Source organism: Parasteatoda tepidariorum, chromosome 7 (assembly GCF_043381705.1).
Source record: "Parasteatoda tepidariorum isolate YZ-2023 chromosome 7, CAS_Ptep_4.0, whole genome shotgun sequence".
Lineage (NCBI taxonomy): Eukaryota > Metazoa > Arthropoda > Arachnida > Araneae > Theridiidae > Parasteatoda > Parasteatoda tepidariorum.
Window position 1 is genome coordinate 82,070,153 of NC_092210.1, and position 14,270 is coordinate 82,084,422.

The 14,270-nt window shown below is 28.4% G+C and overlaps 1 protein-coding gene across 2 annotated transcripts in view; it reads left to right on the top strand.

Moving 5' to 3' along the window:
• LOC107451529 (uncharacterized) overlaps positions 1–14,270 on the top strand; it is a 71,349-nt gene that overhangs the window by 48,314 nt on the left and 8,765 nt on the right. Inside the window, exon 1 of one of the 2 annotated variants that reach the window (XM_016067661.3) lies at positions 10,990–11,125. The exons of the other annotated variant lie outside the window; for it this stretch is intronic. Coding sequence (XP_015923147.2) covers positions 11,087–11,125 — 39 coding nt within the window. The 5' untranslated portion in view covers positions 10,990–11,086. Of the gene's footprint in view, positions 1–10,989; positions 11,126–14,270 lie in introns of those variants that run through there. 2 annotated transcript variants of the gene reach the window in all.

Below are 14,270 nucleotides of genomic sequence, written 5' to 3' on the forward strand. Positions count from 1 at the left end.
ACAGACAAATTTTGAAAGAGTAAATAACTAATTAAAGATAAAAACTTTTTTCTGAATATAGTTAACAGTAAAGTTTAATGTCTGAACATAAGAATTTAAGGAACCATGATATTTTTTTCAATTACTTAAAAAATAATTCAATTCATTATCGTTAAATTTCATATTACTTTTTTTTGTTTATTTCTATTGTGCTATTGTTTCAACTTTTTTTTCCCACATTGAACATCACGCCGAGCTGAAACTTTTTTCTCCATCACCACTCTTTTTTATGTTTTTTTTCCTCCTAATTTTAAAACGATTAATCTCGAGAACAATTGCAGGAAACTGCATAAATTTAGTTAATTTAGCTATTTTACTTTAAATTTCCTTATCAGAAATTCAGTACACAATTCAAGATTTTATTTTATAATTCTTATAGAAAAATATATTAAATAATAATTACAGATTTTATTTTTATTTTTTAAACACTACTAGCACAGAGAGATGAAATAAAATTTCTGAAATTTGTATTCAATAAATTTTTATTTAAATACAATGAAAATGTTAATAATGAAGCATAACATTTATAGTTATATCAAAAATTAAGAAAACAAATTTTTTAAATTTTAATTTTTTTTTTAAATGACAAATGCAGAATTAGTAATAAAATAGTAGTATAAACATTTTTTGATTGGTACATTGCCGTGAAAAAACATAAAACAATACTTGAGTTTTAGAATAGAATATATTTGTTTTTCATTAACTCTTTTAGGTTTCCCGTCGTACTCTATCAATTTATTTTTACTAGGATTGTTTGTTTCCTGCTTTTCTTTCAATTTTATATTGTATTGTATTGAATTCAAAATTTTGCTTCATTCATTCAAAAAAAAGGCTTTTTTTTCATACTTCTTCAAAAATTCTGGACACAATATTTTGGGCACTCCACCGATCACAATTGTTGTTACACTATGAAACAAATGTTATTACGCTATGAAGCATATGTAACAATTAAATTAAAATTCACAAAAACAAACAAAATATTAAACAATTATTAATAAAAAAATTAAAAATTAATACTAAAAAACAATTAATAACCGTAAAAAACAAGCTAACAATAAATAACTAGCAAAAAAAATCAACAGTCCTGATTAAACTAACATCTTAGAACCTAATATAAGTTATTGGTCATCTAATCTGCAACAGCAGAAGTCACATTGATGTTACTTTAAGTTGAATTACTTGTATAACTGAGACATTGCAAAATGTTTTTTTTTTCAATGTAAATAAAGAGTTTTGAGTTGATAGTTTTTAGTATTATTATTTTCCCAAGAATCGCGATGTCAAAATTATTTGACGGCACGTCTATGACCTCATTAAGCAATTTTTTTAGAGAAAATGGCACGTTGGTGTATAAAGGTTCGCCACCCCTGGCATATAATATATGAAAGTTTTAATGTTTCAGTGTTAAGAGCCAGGAGGTATTTTACAGAGTTTTAATTTATGCAAAGTTATTCTTGTAAATATTTCTTCTTAAATTTTTACGGAATTGGTTTTTAATGCCTCATAATTTTACTTTAGACGCCAAGTTTGGTGATTTTTAGTACATTCTTATGTATTCGCGAAAGCAAAAACCCTCCAGAATGGCAAGGATGCCACAGATTATCAATCCATCTGCAATTTTTTTTTATCACAGGTTATATAATATATAAATATAATATTGAACTTCTCGTAAGAACATGTCTCTCTTTTTTTTAAAGTAAATAAAATTGTCGGAAAAATAGACATCTAATGAAAAAGTAAATATTTTTTTTCTTTTTTATTCTCTTCGATGAGCGCTGTCTCCCCTCTACCCTTTATGAAATCTGACACCCAAAGCAAGCCCCCCGTGCTGTCATAAAATTGCAGTGGCAGAAACTTAAGGTTGCTAAAAAGGTTTTCTTCCTTATTGACTATGGTAAAACTTTATTTGCCGAAATAAATTCATAAAAGGAGAGAAATATTTAACTTTTTTTTTTTTAAAAAAAAAAGAGTTATTAGTGTCTGTTAAATATATTTAGTATACACTAAATGCCAATCTTTTTCTGTTTAGTTATTTAGGTGCATTAATTATTGTTTCATTCCGCTTTCTTTAAAGTATTATTAATAATTAGTAGAGCCCGGATTTTGATGACCTAAAAAATCTCAATTAATGCCCTTAAAAAGTGCAAAAAATGCCCTTATGAACCGCAAAAATTGCCCTTAAAAGTGCAAAAAATGCCATTAAAATGCGAAAATTGCGCTAAAAATGCCTTATGACATGACTTAAATAGAAGTAAAAATATTGAACTAAAACAATGTTTTACTCTTTAAAATTATTATGAGTCGTTTCAAAAAATATAAAGCAATGCAATACTTGTTCTACGTTCATTAAAGTTTGANATATAAGTTACCAGGAGCCTTATTTTTACAATATTAATCCCCATTTCATTATGTTTTGGTCACACACAAATCTTGATTTACATAGATAGTGTTCCAGATTGGCTCAATAAATTCTGCTACCAGACTTATATCACGGATTTTTACTGTATTTTTAAAATTATTTAGAGTAGAATAAAGTGTTTCCTTTTTTCGCAGTAGAATTATTTTGTAAACTAATGACAAACGACAAAAAATTAGACAGGATGATTAGAAAACTATATGCAGATTAGAAAACTTTTTTTCAGATTTTTGATTAAATAATTTTTATTTTTGATATCATAATGTGCTTACCGGCAAGAAATTAAAATTTTTGTTATGAATCAATCGTCGAATTTGGCGAATGACAGCGAGAAATAGCGAAACCTACCAGTTTCTTTAAAATTATTCAATAACTTTTCCGCCCTAAATGTAATTATAAATGTTCCATAAAATAAATCAACGAGAATTTGAAAAGCCCCTAAAATTTCTCCTTCATTTAGAATGTTAAACACACTAGCTAAGATCTCTAAGATCTTATTCGTTAATGAATATTTTAATATATTACTCAAGAGAAGAAATGTACATTCCATTTAGATTGTCACATGAGTGATCACCATAGCAACAAGCTCTTCCGAGTATTGTCAACGTTTTTCTAGTCTTTTACTTTAGCTATATACAAGATGTATCAGTTAATGCATCGTATAAAAATAAAAATAAAATTTCTGACACGTAGGATTAATTTTATATTTCATTAAAAAAAAATTTTGAATTTCCTTAATACCCTTTTAAAAATCAACTATATGTTTTAATATTCTATTTAAAAGTTTTTTAATAGGTTTAAAATATGTTTGTATATTTTTAACCTATTATAAGCTTTGGGGGAGAGAGAATCTTAACTCTGCCCCTCAACATTTAATAGCAATCATTATTCTACAACGAGAGGCGTTTTGATATTTTGCACTGCTGTGAAAACTTACTGTTTTTTAATTAATAGGATGAATAAATAAGTCATATAATCAAGGAATCAACACAGCAATGACGGAATCAATCAACAAATCAATGCTTAGGCTAATAAAGGACAAAAAATTCATTTGGATACAATTTTATATGGAAGTCTAAGATCTTAATTTTAAAAATTTAAGCTTTTTATAAAAGTTTCAATCGCTTACCATCATCACTTTCGTATCGAAAACATGCAATTGAAAAAGAAACTTCGACTTTTTCCGATAATCTAGAACACTTAAATTACTAACTGGATCTCCGTACATGATGACAATGTAAGTTTCAATTACTTTTTGATTGCTAGCTTGCGAAAATCTTATGTCCTATTACAATACAAGTTTCAACTGCTTAACAGTCAAGTAGGATTTATCGTCATTTTTTCTCTAAATGGAATTTGCCTTCAATTAATATTCAGACCACTATCTGACTAACTAGAATGCTCAAACTTGAATTAGATCTCTGTAATCATGACAAACTTCAATCGATTACTGACTAATTATTAGCATAATTATTCCTTTTTGCTTAATATTTACTAGCCAAATAGAATTTATCCTTATTCAGATTTGTAATCACTTACCGACTATTTAACGTGCTCAAATTTAATTTGAAGCTCAGAACGCTTGTTACCAATATATAATAATTTTTTTAAAGACTGCATGCAAATTTAATTTTTATTTTATCGACAATCAAAATTTCAAACGACGCAAACAAATTTACTGATGCGAAGCTAAAGACTAAAAGATAATTAAATAAAATTATAAATTTTAAAAACCATATTTTTCTTAAAGATTTAAAATTTAAAAAAAAAATCCTTTTTCTCCAGACCTAAAACGAAAAAATTCGGGTACATCATTCTCACAATAAACTCCTATCATCACCGTAAATTTCCCTCACATCTATTGAATGTTAATGCAACCAATGCTTTTTGTATAAAGTTTGACAATTCGATCCAATATCCGATAAACTACGCTTTTCACTTAAGTCAAATTGGATGCCACTGAATCCAACTGTCTGATACCCAGTTCGATGTCATCCCACAAATTCTAAATTTGATTGAGATCTGGTGATGGTGCAGCCAGACGAAACAAGATGAAGTCACCGTTTTGTTCTTCTAACCATCTCACAAGTAGCATCGTCTTTGCTAAAAGTATCCATCCACGACAGGTTACACCATTAGCATAACATGATGTACTTCATTTGCGATTACTTTGGGCATCAGATGTTGTTCCACATGAGTCAAAGAACTTATGCAATGCCAAGAAAATATCTCCCAAACCATATCATTGCCTCCAACAGCTTGAAATGTTGTGGCAATACAGTTAAGATCCATGCTTTCGTGCTGTTTTCGCCATATCCAAACCCTGCCATCTGCATGGTGTAGCTGAAAAAACAATTCATCAAACCACATGACCCTTTTCCAGTCATCCACTGTTCGATCCTTATGCTCCTTTGCAAACTGGAGACGCCTGTTCTTGTTGAAGGTTGGCAGCAAAGGCTTTTGAACCGGTCGTCTGCTCCCATAGCCTATACAGTATAATGTGCGACCCACAATTCGTTCAGAGACGTTCTCAATTGCACCTTCATAAAGATTCCTCGAGATTTGACATACTGCTGCTCTTCTTTTGGACTGTCTGGCAAGTCTCCTTTCAGCACGAGCACACTGTAGCCTGTGACGACCACAAGCCTGACATTAAGACCCAGTTTTCTGTTTGGTAATTCACTCTCTGGGCACACTAATAACTGCTGGTCTCGAACACTTCACAAGAGCAGCAGTTTCGCTAATATTGATTCCGACGTTTCGAGCGCCTACAATCATCCCGGGTTCGAACTCACTTAAGATTCGTGTTTTGCCCATATCTCCGCAAGTAACACAGTTCAATTGATGGTTCGCTTGCCTTGCATTCCCTTTTTGAAGCTATCTCACCCTCTAGATGCAAAACTGTGACGCAATAGCTCATTTTGCATAAAACTGTCAGATGGCCATATTAATTTGGACACTCAGTGACTCGATGACTAAAATAATCATACATTTATTTTGTCTTAAGAGTTTTTTTTTAAAAATAATGTACTTATCGTGTTTATTTTCTAGATACAAAGTTTATTTATACATTGTTTATGACTTACGACTTAGTAGCAGAAAAAAATAGGTAAGCTGTTGAAATAAAGTACCGATAATTTATATTAATTTCTTTTGATAATTGTTATTGATACGGATATATATCTATATATTGATTGTTTGATAGATTTTAATCAGAGGAAGTGACATTAATTTATACACATGACTGATTAAATGACGGTACCGGGAATTTCACCGTAAAATTCATTCTTATTGGATGGTACGGAAGAAAAAATCAGATATACCGTAATTTTCACAGTAATAAATACATTAAAATCTACTAATCACTCTAATTAAATAAATATTTCTGTAAAAATTAAGGTTTATTATTTTACGGTAAAACGGATTTTCCGGATGATGCACTCAAAGTGCCGTTACTTGAAATCGTAATTTGATCAGGATTTTTTTATAGTTTATATATATACTTCATCTGTTTTAGGTGACGATTTTTTTTCTTTTGAGACTATACATAAGATGAACACATAGCCGTAAAATATATGTTAGACACTCGCAAACGATATCACTATTTACAACTGAACTCAAAATGAAATTTGTCATGAGAATCTGAAACTGTTCTCTATTCTTTTTTTGGTCATATACTTCAAAGAATCAAATAATTGAAATTTTTCTCCTGCTTTCAACATATTTACTAAACTTCTCCTACCTTTAACCCCTCTCTTATGCGGGCGTATAAAGACGATATTAAAAGTCCAATTGTTTCCGCTTCCCCATATATTTCAGAAAACTCATCTTAAAAGGATCAATTTCCGTTTTGAATATAAATTCTAATGCGAGGTCAAATCTTTTTCCATATTCTTCGAAAACTGGGGATGTATGAAATTCTTAGTAAAAATGAATGATGAATGGCATGAAAATAAATGGTACATTTATTTCAGTAATTCGTATCTAGAAATAAAGTAATCGGTGGTATTTATTTTTACAGTATTAACATTATTAAATAATAATAAAAGAGTAAAATCATGTTTTATAATAAAAAGTATATCTAAATAATAAAAGTATGAATTACCTTTTAAATGCTTACAGAAATTTAATTCTCACTTTTAATGATTCAGCAATTCTTGAATTGTGTTTTACTCTTTTTCACAATTATTTCGTCATAAAACGATGCAATTTTTGACAAAACGCGAACTTTTAAATACTTGATAAAACATGAGTAGTAGATAAAAATTAAAAATAAATATTTTTAAAGTTTAAATTGGGTATTCAATAATATTTTAACAGCTCTTTATTTTATCTCATATCTTTGTAAATAATAAAAAATAAACTATTACTTTCAGTTTTGAATTTTGATTCTAAAACGTATTCAATAAGTACAAATTAATAGCGATAGTTTTAAATACAGTACTCTCTTTAAATATGCTAAAAAGATATGATAATTGAATTAAGGAATAAGACTTCTTTTAGTATTGGAATAAAAATTGAAGAACCAGTTCCATTCGTGTATAATTAAGCAAAATCGTTATTCATTTTTAATTTTAAAAAAAACTTGCAGTGAAGATCACATTTAATAAATTAATTATTTTTTAATGAGTAGATTAAAATTTGACTTTGTTAGTATTTAATCTTTAAACTTCTTACAATATTAAATGGGATTATTACATTTTACATCGCAAAAGTTCTTCATTTTTTTAATATTTATTGCGTTGAATATTTTTTTAAGAGTGAAGAGATAATTCAATGTATCATTGATCCGTTAAGTGCTAACAACGTGGTTTTTAAAAAAGTGAAGCGATTTCAGCTTATCATCAATAATTATTTTTACAAAAAACCACTTAACCGTTATACATCTTGAAGTACTTATTCATTGATAATCACGAATATGTAACTTCTTTTTAAAAAGATTAATAAAGTTCGGAATAAATATTTTTCTGCTTCAATAATAAGACACAATACTTATTACAATTATTTTCACCTTCTTAAGACTAGAAATTCACATCATTTTACTTATAATAATTATAATAAACTCATAAAAGTTTCAAGTGCATCTCATAATTTTTATTTCAAGAATTCTACTTGAATAAATAGATTTAATTTCTTTAAGACCTGTGTTAATGCATTTCTCAGATTGTTAAATCAAGGAAACTGCTATGCTTTTTCGAACAATGAGACGATAGAAACTGGAACTCAATTGAGGTTTTTGTTTGAATTATTTCAAAGAAAACGCTAAACTTTCCCGATAAGTAGCGTTTCCTACAGGGATAACATTTGTGCTTTGTTTAGATTTTTATAAATTATTTTCTGCGCCATATCTTAATATTCTAAATATTTTAAAAATGTAGACGCTAACTATTTGAAATAAAATATTGTATTTATTTCGCTTCATAAAATAATCTAATGAATCATGATGATGATTAATTGCTTAGTTTGCAAAAAGTTGTCCAAATTGAAAAGAAATTTAAACCGTTGAATAAAATTTAACTTTTTAGCACTTACCTAAAAAAAAATTCATCTTCAGAAAAAAAACCTCTATTAAAAACTTTTTGTTTAAAGTAAAATTATAATTTCTATTAACATTAGAATAAATGCATTCTTTAAAGAATTGAATCTCAACCTAAGTTTATCCACAAAAGAAGGGAAAATTTTCGTTGAGTTCATTAAAAAATATTAATAATCTTCAGCTTTGAAACGAAAATAAATATATTTCAGAATTAAAGCAGGCTCCCCAAACTGCTCGCGATCACCAACCCTCGAAACTGAGGAAGTTCTTTTCAGATCGCATCGCTCGCTGTTTCCGCTTTAGTCTTGTTTAGAACCCTAGGTTTTATACTTTAATATTTCATAAACTTCATGTTGATTATATTAGAGACAACGCCCCTCTCTCGCTATCGCTCGTCAAACCTCGCAGCTTTTTTTTTTTTCAAATCAATTCGCAATCAGAGATAAACTACCGATAAAATTGTGAAAAATTTAGATATTTGAGTAGATTAATATTTGTTTCTAAAAATTAAGACTTAGCAATGTATTTTCTCTATAACTAATTGAAAATTTAAACAATGTAAAACGTATTATTCATCTACAGACGTAAGAGAAAAAAATTTAGTTCTATTGCTAATAGTTTTCGCTAAATTAAATTAATCAGCTTTAACATAAAATAAGTCAAAATTAAATGCTCTCGTATCTAAATTATATTATAGGTTCACCTCCTGTTTCTTATCGTTTGCCAGCCCACATAACTGCATTAACAGTTTTTTTAGATCGCTTTTATCCTTCTGTTCTAGAACTGTAATAACATACAAATGATAATTACTAAAATGATTAATTACTAAAACTATAATTACATTCATACGTTAAGAAATCGAAAATGGATATGCACCTAAAAAGGATGTTATTCCGATTTCTTTTTCATTTTTTTAATGTTTTAATTTTATAAATGCACACTCAAATAAAATAAAATTCATAACTACGTGGAAAAGACAAATAGAAAAACTAAATCAAGATAAAAATTTAAAATTTTAAAAATGATTAATGTTTTTTTTTCATTTTTAACCAGTATTCTAAAATTATCAAATTCAAACTTCAAATAACCTATATGAGTTTAAAAATTTAAACCTCAGAGATTTAATTTACCCAGCCAGGTGGCCGAGTAGTTAGCTTGCGTGGCGGAAATGCCAATAGTTGCGATTTCTAATACAACTCAGGGAATGGATGCTTCTCTCTGTGTTGTCCTCTGCTGTGTTATGTGTGTGAATGTGGCCAACCCTATGAATGGGTATCTGTAACGTGAGTAATGCAGCTAGCCTCCGGGATTAAGGTTAACAAAGATTTAATTTAAAAAATTAACTGGTGGTTCAATTTAAAAAGTAACCTCTTTGCAAATAAATAAAAAATATAAAAAAAGAATTTGACGTCACCCACAAGTGACGACATTTTTGCGAGAAGGGGGAAAGAAAGCTAGAAAATATATTGAAAAACTCTTAATATTAATTTAAGTAAATATTAATTTAAATAAATATTAACATCGATTTCTCAAACTAAAATAATCTAAAAGGAAATTTAATGAAAGGAGAGAATTGGGCTTCGGTTTTGTGCAAATCAGAGAAAAAATATGTATTTTTGTGAACTATTCAGGATTGTTTTAAAATTTAATAACTCCGAAACCAAGTCGAAATTCAAAAAATGCTCATAAAATTTTGTATTTTTATTTGCAAGAGTACGCGTCTGCAAATTAGTATACTTTAAGAAAACTACCTATAGTAATAGGTAGTTTTCTTTTACATCGAAAAAAAGTCAATCTAAACTATTCAACTACTTCAAAACTAAATTGAAATTTAAATAAAGTGAGAAGTAAAACTCATTCAATGGCTTAAAAGTACATTCCTGAAAAAAAAAACGGGATTCCCTGTGTAATAGTTTTCGTTAAACTAAGTGGCGCAAAAAAAAGGAGATCTTCAGATTTGACGTAATTAAACCTTAAAAGTAATAACCGCATCAATAACATTTTAATAACAGAGTGTTTTTTAAATATTTCCCCGGAATTGCGCGAAATGCGATATTGTTTTATCCAATACTTTCTAAATTATAACAGAGAGAAGCACGTTCGATTTAATTTTTTAGAAACATCGACTATGGCAGTAGTAGCTTTTGTTTCTTTTTTAATAAAGAAATATATTTGTAATTATTTCACTTAACATAAATTGTTAAGCTACAATTTATTTGCATAATATGAAATGAGCAAAAAGCTATCGAATTAGTTGAGAAATTCATATGCTAATAAAAAAATTAAATAAAATTTATTTAAGGATAAAATAAGGCATCTTTTAAACTTAATAATAAAGCTTTTTAAAGGGGAAATGAAGAGAAAAACAGTGAAAAAAATTTCAACCGAGAACCATTATATCAGTGTCTTGTGAAGGGGAAAAGTTTGTCACAACCTTAATAAAATTCTAAATAAAACCTTGCTTCGATTCAAGTTGAACTTCAATATCACGTAATCCAGTTTAACAAGCAAAATAATATGATTCAACCAAGCACCAGCTGCAGCAAATTTAAGCGATATTACGAATCAATGAGTCTCAAAATTTTTCACTATGAGCAGAAAGGTTCGCTAAAGCTAGTATTTCTAAATCTGTATAAATTATATATTCCTATAAATGCTTGAGTTTTATACGGTTTTATTGCTTCAATCAAAAACAGCTCAGCCGTAGAGCCTCTTCGTACAGAACATCGCCATTTGTTTTTAAGGCTTGAAAAGGTTTACGCGATTGACCACTATTTCTATTCAAATCAAATGAAAACTTTGTAAATATTTATCTCCAGAAACGAAACAAAAAGCAGAGCGTATCCGGTAAACTTCTAAGACATTGACCTTGTCGAATGAATCGCGTGAGAGAAAGATTCGAACCAACGGGGGGTGGAGAATGGTACGGTTTTGAATCTTCCACGAAAAGATTTTGTCGTTCACCCTTTACTGTGACTTTGCCCATCGAAGCGTATGACGTCCATGGGGTCAGCAAAGAAATATTAAAGCCATAATGCTGGAAATATTATTCTTATCTCTCTGTCAGTACAAGAGCTAAAACTTGGGGAACAGTCATGGTTATGAGGAACTTTGGATTCAAGAACTTGGTTAAGGTAAGCTACTTTACCTAAATTGTACTATTTAAGAATTTTATGAATGTTCTAAAGAATGCTGTTGATATTTTTTAAAGCGAGAAAAAAAATTATTAAATTATTTTTCGAAATAATACTTTTTGTTTTTGTTTTTGAAGAAGAACTCCAAATAAAAAGTAGTTTCGTTCTTTTGTCACATTTAACTACAGGTAATGTTGCAGGTTTGAAAGCTATTTTGTTAACAAAACTAGTGTTTTAACTTTAAAAACTATATGTAACAAAATTTGAAAGAGAGCGGCTTAATTACTATTAGAAGATAGTATTGTAACGTACTGTGATAGAATGATTCAAAAGACTGACCATAAATAGGTCAAATATATTTGTGCTTACGATATTTGCAGTTTGATCCGATACAGAAACGCATTTTTTATGAATGAACACGTTTTTTTTTCGTCGAAATATATGTATACATATGGGGGCTAGCTGCAATCTAGAATATATGGTTTTAATAGTTTATCAGAAGAGCAGTTGAAAATTTGGACCCCTCATTTCTAATTCATTCTCACTCTTTTACATCTAGCCAACTCGGAGAGGTCGAATTTTTAAATTTTTAATCTTGAAAAAACTGTTCGATCAGTTCCTTTACAATTCAAAATTGTTCTATCATTAGTAAAGTATTTAAAAAAAATAACGGATTGAAAAATAGTTTTTACATAAAATTTTGTCTGGATTGTTTTACAATTCATAAAAATTGACAAACTTTATAATTGTGCGCGAACGTTTGGATTCACTATAAACTTTCTAGTTATCTAGTTATATGGTGAAATACACAAAAAAGTGATTTTGATATTAAATTATTCAAGCTTAAAGCTCTCTTGACTAAATAATTGAGTCCATATTTTTGAAATCTTCGTTACATTCGATTAATTTCAAACGTCAAAAAATTCAAGAATTCAAATAAAGAAATATAATAAAAAACATTTTAAAAAAAGTATCGAGAATATATTTATTCAAAAACAGTTTTAATTTAGTACATAATTTAAACTGTTATAATAAAATTTCATACAGTAAAATTAAAACATAATTTTGTAAGCATTTTCAAAAAATTATGTTTTTAATTTTACAAAGAACTATTTTATTAATTCTTAAAATATATCCCACGATTATTGTATTTGTAAAAATTATGTATACAAATACTGTATGCATTTAAGAAATTCAAAAGAATTCAGGCGTATATTTTTTAAATTTTAAATATGCAGGTCACACGCAGAGCTGTATGAAGAAAAAAAACATAATAATTTGAGAAAACCATTCTCAGAATGGCTTTTTCTTTTTTGAATAAAAGAAATTAAGTATAATTTCCTATTTGAAATTTTTGCTGCTGAGTATTGCTGATTGAAAATTGCTATAAATAAAATTTGATGATATCTTTAACTGCTGAAATGACTTATTTCGGGAAATTTCGAAAGCTTTTCGCATATTAATTGAAAATAAATAAAAATACAATGTTTTTTTCTGTATGGAGCCATTAGTAAGCAACGGCCTTATTAAAATAATTATGTGACCGACAATAACGTCTAAATACAGCCAGTTTTTTTTCCATACTTTCAAAATGTCTATTAAGGAGTTTACATTCAAAACGAGATATTTTTAAATAAAATATTTCGAAAAGTTTAAAAACTATCGAAGGTACTTTTTACCAAAAACCCGATTCAAGTTTTAACCATAATTTCAATATTTTGAACTTCAATGTCGATCAAAGTTGGTACATATTTAATAACGTGTTAAATTTAACCTTATTTGAGATTTGAGTTGAACCATAGCACCTTATTACGAAGCTCAAGAAGCATGATAGTCTATCCGAATTCGGTATTTGGTAAATTTTCCTCAAATTTAAACCATATTATGGTTTAACGCGTTTTAAAAAACGCGCAATGAAAGAATACTGAAGTCAACAAAATATTAATTTAATATAACATGTCAAAAATAGAATTTATCTGAAACATATAAAATTATGTCGAATGTTTTCAAATGTTAATTATTCCTTTTAAAGTTTTTAAAATTGTTTAATAAATTTTACTTTTCAGTTATTTTGGTAATCTTTAAGTGCACATATAAACTTAATGATCTCGGCTTTTAATCGATTCTTCTTAAATTTAATTTATTTTCCTGTATTCTATTCAGTTCCTTTCCTAGTTATTTTATTATACCTATACTTTAACATGCTAATATATCGTAAACATAAGTTTAAAGTTATAATAAAGACATGCTGCTTTTTCTTAGTGGTGAACTATAATTAAAGCCACAATAATTTTTTCTTACGTAAGAAGTTAGTTTAAATTATATTTAACACTCATGTTCTACTAATGTATTTTATTTCTCAAACAATTATTTTCATATAACATAAATGCTTCTTTTGGAAAACATATATTTAATGCACTGAAAAAAAGAGTGAATATACGAATAAACTCCGGATGCAGAAATTCGAAGCGAAGTCCGTAAAAATATATTTAAGCCTTTAATTACGAAAACCCCGCAATTCAACATTGTAGCAAATATAGGATCAGCCGGAAAAATAAGCGTATTATACATAACAAATACAGCGATACTAAAATATAAAACTCTAATGAATGAATGGACAACGTCCATAATATAAAACAAAATATCAACATTCGCCAAAAATTCGAGATCAAAATAATTGAGAGAATTTGGTCAGCATTAATATCAAGCCGTATTTACTTTGCACACAAGCTGGTCCCCATCGATCTGAGGCTGAGCGGGCATCAAGTCGCCACTGAGCTTTGAACCCTGGTTCTTCCCTGTGTCAGTCCAATGCCTTTAACCACTGAGCCATCGCGGATAGCGAGACTTAAAAGAATTAAGAAGAAAATGAAAAAGTGGTAAAGAAGTTTTGATGCTAATAGTAATACGATATTTTACTTCTTCAGTTGTATTTAATCTTCTATCTATATTATATAAAACGCTAATACGTACGTATGTATGTATGTATCAATAAAACCGATGATATTTCTTTTCTCGCGCTGGCAACAGTTTTCATTTTTAATTGATTGGATTCGGCGCGCAAGAGCACGTAGTGAGCAACCAGATAACAATAACCAGAGTGAGCATTATCAGGTTGTTCAATTCAGATTCATGCACTAAAAAC